Source organism: Micromys minutus (assembly GCF_963924665.1).
Source record: "Micromys minutus genome assembly, chromosome: 4".
NCBI lineage: Eukaryota > Metazoa > Chordata > Mammalia > Rodentia > Muridae > Micromys > Micromys minutus.
The window spans coordinates 25,204,822-25,211,602 of NC_137973.1; the positions used below are offsets into that span (position 1 = coordinate 25,204,822).

The 6,781-nt window shown below is 52.4% G+C and overlaps 1 protein-coding gene across 1 annotated transcript in view; it reads right to left on the bottom strand.

The window, feature by feature from the left end:
• SEMA4A (semaphorin 4A) overlaps window positions 1–6,781 on the bottom strand; it is a gene marked incomplete at its 5' end in the record, with an annotated part of 17,425 nt that continues 10,644 nt past the window's right edge. The window contains 5 exons of the mRNA XM_080916294.1: window positions 1–1,212; window positions 1,742–1,839; window positions 2,112–2,269; window positions 2,371–2,489; window positions 4,619–4,799. Coding sequence (XP_080772420.1) covers window positions 620–1,212; window positions 1,742–1,839; window positions 2,112–2,269; window positions 2,371–2,489; window positions 4,619–4,799 — 1,149 coding nt within the window. The 3' untranslated portion in view covers window positions 1–619. The remainder of the gene's footprint in view (window positions 1,213–1,741; window positions 1,840–2,111; window positions 2,270–2,370; window positions 2,490–4,618; window positions 4,800–6,781) is intronic.

Below are 6,781 nucleotides of genomic sequence, written 5' to 3' on the forward strand. Positions count from 1 at the left end.
ACAAAGGGAGGAGGAAGAGGTCAAGGGTCAGCCACACTAGACAAGTAAACAAGGCTCAGATTATGCCCACCATTCTAGCCAGGGCAGAGACAATAACAATCTGTCCAAACTGAAGCAAGAAGGAAGGTGGTTAGACTTCAGAAACAACTTTCCCAAACATATGGCATGATTGGTAAGGGAAACATAAGGGGCCTACTCCATAAAGAATCTTGGAGACCCAGGGAGGAGGGTGGGCTGGTGTTCAAAGCAGCAGCTGCTTCCGGAGTGGCATCTTTCAGGATGGAGTTTGCAGGAATAGCCCCCAGCTTGCCTGGATGCTTAGGTTTGTCACCTCAGAATCCCAGCATCCACACCTTTCAGGGTCTCCTGGAGCATGTTTGTTGCAGGAGGGCTCTTGGGGTCGATCAAAATCAAAGCATCTTGTCTGTCTCTTCCTGTCGCTGTGTGGAGACAGCCCATGTGCTTGCAGAAGAGAGTCCCATGGGGGAGGCCTTACTGGGTGCTGGAGGTGACACACATTAGGAGGAGAGCCTCCTACCCTGGTCAGAGTGGCACTGTGCCCGGCCCGGCCAACACGGCCAGGGGCTTGCTTTGCTCAGCTCCCGATCTGTGTCTCTGTTTAAGCCACTTCAGTGCCCAGATGGTTGTTGTCGGAATCTACGTCACTAGCCGAGGTCCTGTGGTTCTTAGAGGGCTGGAGGTGCTGTTCCCTGCTCAGTGGGGCCTTTTCCCTGGGGGGCAGCATCCCACAGCCCTGAACCTTACCCCGAGCCCTCAGCGCTCCCAGTGGGGAAGCGAGGAGGAGAGTGAGCAGCCCCAAGAGCACAATGGCCAGGAGGACAGTGACGATGAGAAAATGGGGCCAGTAGGAACGCTGGGCAGCCATGGAAGCCCCAGTACCGACCCTGGTCAGTGGGACCTGCACACGCTCCCGGGGAACACCTGCCAGCTCAGGATCCAGCGCCAGGGGCTGGTCCTGGTTATCTACCCAGTAGGAGACCACAGGGTATGAGTAGCCATTCTCAGTGGCCACACACTGATAGAGGCCCCCGACGCCATCCTGTGGCAGCAGCAAGAGGGAGCCATTGTAGATGGTAGAAGAGGCTTCTGGGATTTTGGCTCTGCCATGACTCCAGTGGTAAGAGGCCAGTGCTGACAGCTGGGGGCAGGGCAGCTCCAGGATGGAGTTGGGGACTGTCAGGACTTCTTTAACTAGAGAGAAGCAAAGAGGTGGCATGTTCAGTGGGAAGGGAGAAAGGAAGGTGTCACTCTGTAACCCAGGCTGGCCTTGATCTCTCAGCAGTCCTGGTGTCTGGGATTCCTGCTACGGACCACCAAGCCTGTCTGTCTTCTGATTCCATTTCAACTCCCAATCTCAAGGCTCAACCCTTGTCTATCTCCAAGCTAAGCCCCAAATTAGCCCCCAGTCTTTCTCCATCTAACTTCTAGGCAGATCAACCCTTAGCTTCTGAGATCAGCCAAGATCAGGCCAGTTCAGAGCGACATGGCTGTGGGCAGCCTCCAGTAACTAATTCCAACTCAGACACTAAACTCACATCTACCTCAACCTGAACCCTAGTGGAGCCTCCGGCTCAGCTTGCCTCTCCTGTCCACTTCACATCCTGAATTTAAGACTTTAGGTTTCAGCCTAGGCAGGTGCTGCAGAAACCCTAGGGCAGGGTAGCCAGTCCTGCCTAAAGCTCTCCAAGTGCCCAGACCCCTCCTCCAACCCCACACTCACTAAGTTGAGGGGGGCTCTGACGCCGGGGGCTCCTGGCCATGGGGCCACGGGTGCATGCCCACTCCGGGTTGCCACGTTCCATGTCCTGCTTCCAAGTCCTGAGAAGACAAGGCAAGCAAACTCAGCTCTTAAAACAAACCGAAGTGATGGGGAGGGGCAGATTAAAGGGAGGAAGACCAGGCGGAAGAAAGCAAGGGCAACTTCAAAGCTACCCCGCCGGAACGTCGCCTGGGAGAACTAGACCCAGAGCACTGGAATCTGGGAATGAGACTGTTGGTGCCCTTTTGCGGGAGGAGGAACAGTACCAGAAGCTGGAGAAGGGGAACCTAGGCAGACTGTCTTCAGCTGCCAAGCAGGACCAAGCACTCACAGGGTAAAGTCAGACAGAAGGCGGCAGGTTCTTGACTCAGGGTCCCAGGCACAGTGAGGGTCCCGGGCAAGAACGCAGTCCACACAACTCTCATAGACACTGCAATTGGCCCTGGGAACTCTCCAGATGCCTCCAGAGAAGCCTGCAAACACTGCACCCTGGGAAAGAGATGGAAGGTGTCAGGAGCCCTAGCACCCTGGCCTGCACCCCCCAGGGGCTTCCCACAGGAAGACCATATTCTGTTCAGATCCCTTCTTACCTGGGCGGGGGCCAGCTGCAGGTTTCGAACAGGCTCAGAGTCAGGGCTCAGCTGGATCTCCTCCACAAGATAAGCACTGCTGTTCTGAGGCACCACAGCCTTGTGCAGGGACCCTGTGGCTGCAGAGACAGAGACAAGGTAGAACTTCTTTCCCCAGCAAGCTGGGCACAGGGCATAGAGGCCACTCAGTCCCTCCATGGCCCAGGGAATAAAGAGCTCTCACGATGGTCTCTCTTCCCTTGTGTGTGCTGTTATGTACCTGTTAGGCGTGCGTGCACACATACATGGGGCAACATAAGTTAAAGTTCCGTGTTTTACTCAGTCACTCCCCACTGTACTTGCTGAGACAGGATCGCTCACTGAACTTGGAGCCCACCGATTATCTAGATCATCTAGATCGGCTGCCTAGTCAATAATCACCGAAGATCCCGTTCGCCCCACCCCCTGCCCCCGCCGCTTGGTTTACAGGCACCCAGCGTTTACTGTGTGTTCTGAGCATCTGAATTCAGGTCCTTACAACTGAGTCACTTCCCCAGCCTCTGACTGTGTCGTTTTTTTTTTGTTTTTTTTTTTTTTTTTTTTTCTAGTATGGGGTAAAGGAAGGGTTAAGTCCTGGGCCTCTTCACAAGCTAGGCCCCTGAGCTATCTTCCCAGCCTCCTTTTTACTTTTGAGACAGGGTCTTGGAAGCCCAGGCAGAACTAACATGGCAATCCTCTTGGCTCAGCCTCCCAAGTAACTAGGATTACAGACCTGCAACACCAAACCCTACTTCCAACCACCCTTCTAATGGTTGCAACTTCCCAGAACCCAGAAAGCTGAGTTAGGAGAATTTTGAGTCTATGGCACCATGCCTCAAGCCTGGTTTTATGTGGTTGGTGGGGACCGAACTCAGGGCTTGACATAGTGCAGACAGCAGTCTGGCTGCTGGGGTGTGTCCTCAGTCCCACTATTTCTGAATAAACAGAAAAGACTAAAGATCCCGAGGCCAGGGCAGTGCGAAGATGGGAAGACAGGAGACCCTTGGCAGATGAAGCTGAGAAGGGAACAGGAGGCTGGGCTGGGAGAGCCGGGGGGGGGGGGGGGCGTCTATCCCAATGCTGTGTCCTCTCTAGCAAGCAGGGGACCAGGGTCAAGAATGAGTGTGCGCTCAGGAGAGAGGGATGGATCTACAGTCATTCCGGAAAGAGGGACAGTCAGCTGGGGAGTGTATTTGATTGCCAGCAAACCCAGGGCGTGTGCTTGGCTGAGAGGAAGGCACTGGGTTCATTCACTCCTCTGGGCTCTGCTAAGAGATCTGTCTCTGCTGGGCCAGTGCTGGGCATGCAGTGGGAAAAGCAGAGACAAAAATTCCTGGGCTTGTGGAGTGGGTGGAGGCAGACCATAACTGTTCTGAATGGGAAAACTGCATAGTGAAGTATCTACTGCAAATTGGAAAGTCAAGTGGAGCAGATCGTGGGGATCCTGCCGGGGGCAAGGGTGGGGTGCTGGTGGTCCTGGTGGTGCTGGTGCTGGTGATGGTCTGCCTTCCTTAGTGACAGGGTCTTGTTCTGCTGCCAACTTTGTAAATTCTTTTCTTTTTGAGTCAGGTCTCACTATGTAGCCCTTGGCTGGCCTGACACTCAGTAGACTAGACTACCCAGCGCTTACAGAGATCAGCCTGCCTCTACCTCCCGTGTGCTAGAACTAAAAGCAGGTACCACCACGCCATGTTCTATTTTCTTTCTTTCTTTCTTTCTTTCTTTCTTTCTTTCTTTTTTTTTTTCCGAGACAGGGTCTTATTCTATGGTCCAAACACACTTGGGAGTTAGAGGAGGGTGGATCAGAAGTTCAGGGTCAGTGTTCGTAAGTTGGAGACCAGCATGGGCTGGATGAGACTGGGGGAGGGGCGGCTACTACCCTTCTCTAGGTCACCCTTGATGACCCTTTCAGTCAAGCTTCCTTCCCCGCCCACTCCTCCTGCCTCTGACATGGCTGCCCCCAGAAGGCAGGCAAGCTTTCCAAGACTGGAATATAGATTGGGGTCTATATTCCCCATTTGACTGAAGAAGGCTCAGGAAGATTAGAGACTGAACTGTCTTGCTGTGGCACTGAGCCTCCTGAGTCCAGCAGGGGGCTCACACACTAAATAGCTGTTAAATTATGAACTGAACACGTGGATGGACTCGAAGGCTTCCTGCCTCAGCCCAGGTTCAGGTCCCTCCCTCTGGTCATCCCATTCCAGAGTATATTCTGGAAGCCCATACTCACAGGTACCCAGGTACATGACCACATGGCTGCTCCCATCAAGGCCCCGAGCTGGTTCCACCGCAAGCTGTGTGTACTCCACGCCGGACTTCACCAGCAGGGGCGTTCCTACCACATGCTCATCCATCAGAAAATGGTCCTTCATGAAGGTCAAGGCTTTGTCAGAGGAGGGGCCCATGGAGCACTGGAGGAGAGGGAAGCAGAGAGTGTCAGCTCCTGAGGGGCATGCCCTTCCACCTCCCTCTACCCCCCTCCTTTATCCTCTTTCTTCAGACCTAGAGCTCCTAGGCTCTCTGTGAAGTTGAAAAGGCCTAATACGGGAAAAGTAGCCAGCGCTGGGTGGGGCCAGCACAGGGCGGGACCGAATGCCCTGTGGGCTGGGTTAGCTATTTTTACTGCCCGGCTCTTTCCTGCCTTCCATCAACGCCAGCATGAAGCACAGCGAAGGCTCCTTCAGGCAAGCTCCCAGCTTTACTATGTCTGGTCCCTGATGAGGCAGTCGGTGACAGAATGGAGGTGTGACAGAAACAGGCGGTGTGGCAGTTTTGAGTGAACTTGCTGCGTGACTTGGGGGAGTTCCTCCTCCGTTCCGAGCCCTCTTTCTCTCACTCATACCCGAGGGTGTTAGACCGGCTGTTCCTTCGAGGCCCTGACAACTGGAGAGAGTCTTTGCTCAAGATTTAATTAATTGTCCTTCCTTTCCAAGGGCATCATTCTGAAGCCAGTCCCAACTGTCACCTACAAGCTGTGTAGTGCGGTTACTCTAAGGTGTACTAGCACAAGTTACTTTATCTCTTTGAGCCACAAATACCTGTACAGTGAGGGGACATCTGTAATCCTATCTTTGTACCAGCAAAGAATGCATGTACCTATTATTTTGCCTCCTCCTACAGAGATTAAATTTTTTTTCTTTGTTTATACATGTAAATGACTGTGAGTCATTCACCCGTGAGTGCAGGTACCTGTGGAGGGCAGAGGTATCACATCCCCTGATGCTGCCTGATAGGGATGCTGGGATTCGCTCTTAAACACGGAGCCACCTCTCCAACATCCCAAACACTTAAAAATTCCAGACATGGTCTTGGTGTATAGCCCAGGCCGGCCCTGAACTCTCAGTCTGCCTCAGTCTCCTAAGTACTGGAATTATAGATGTGAGCTGCCACATACTGTGTAGTTAAGCACACAGCCAAGGAACACCAGATTCGTGGGTAGAACTGCTACAAGACAAACTCAACAAACCCAAGAGCAAGCCAGGTGTGGTGGCACATGCCTTTAATCCCAAGACTGGGAAGACAGACTGACTGTGAGTTTAAGGCCAGCCTGGTCTGCATAGCAAGTTCCAGGTCAGCCAGAGCTACATAGTGGAGAGACCTATCCACATACTCCCCTCCCCCATGTGTTCCTTAACTTTATATATATGAGTGTTTTTCCTCTATATATTGGTCTGTGGACTATGTGCATGTCTGATGCCGAGGAAGTACAGAAAAGGGTGTGGGTGCCCTGGCACTGAGATATCTTTTCAGGTCCTGATTTATTCATTTACTCATTTTTAACCAGAAAGAGAGGGAAAAAAAGAGGGAAAGAGAGGTATGGAAGGGGGGGGGGGAACAAAAACAAAACACCAAAGAGGAAACAAAAACAATTCAAAGAAATGTCAGAGAAAATCTCATCCTTTTCCTGAGCGGGAGAGGGGGCAATCTTGTTCCTGGAATAAGAGGAATCCTAACAGGAAGAGAACAAGCAAGAGGGACCACACATCCCATGGGAGGAGTAGCCACCCTCAGTAAAGCAGCCAGCTCACCTTCAAACCTAACCTGACTCTGACCAAGTCTCTAATCTAACAAGTGTGCGTTTACAAGAATACCGTCCTGGGCATGTGACTCAAGCCTGTAAACCCAGCATTTAAGAAGCACAAGCAAGAGGATCAGGAAGTCAAGGTTGTCCTTAGCTAAAATGAGAGTCCCAGCACAGTGCAGGCTACATGAGACTGTATACACACACACACACTGACACACAAACACACACAGGTACACAGACACAGACACATACAGACACACATGCAGACACACACAGACATGGACACACAGAGATACACAGATACACACACAGCCAGGCACACATAGAGATATACAGACATGGACACAGACACACATGTACACAGACACA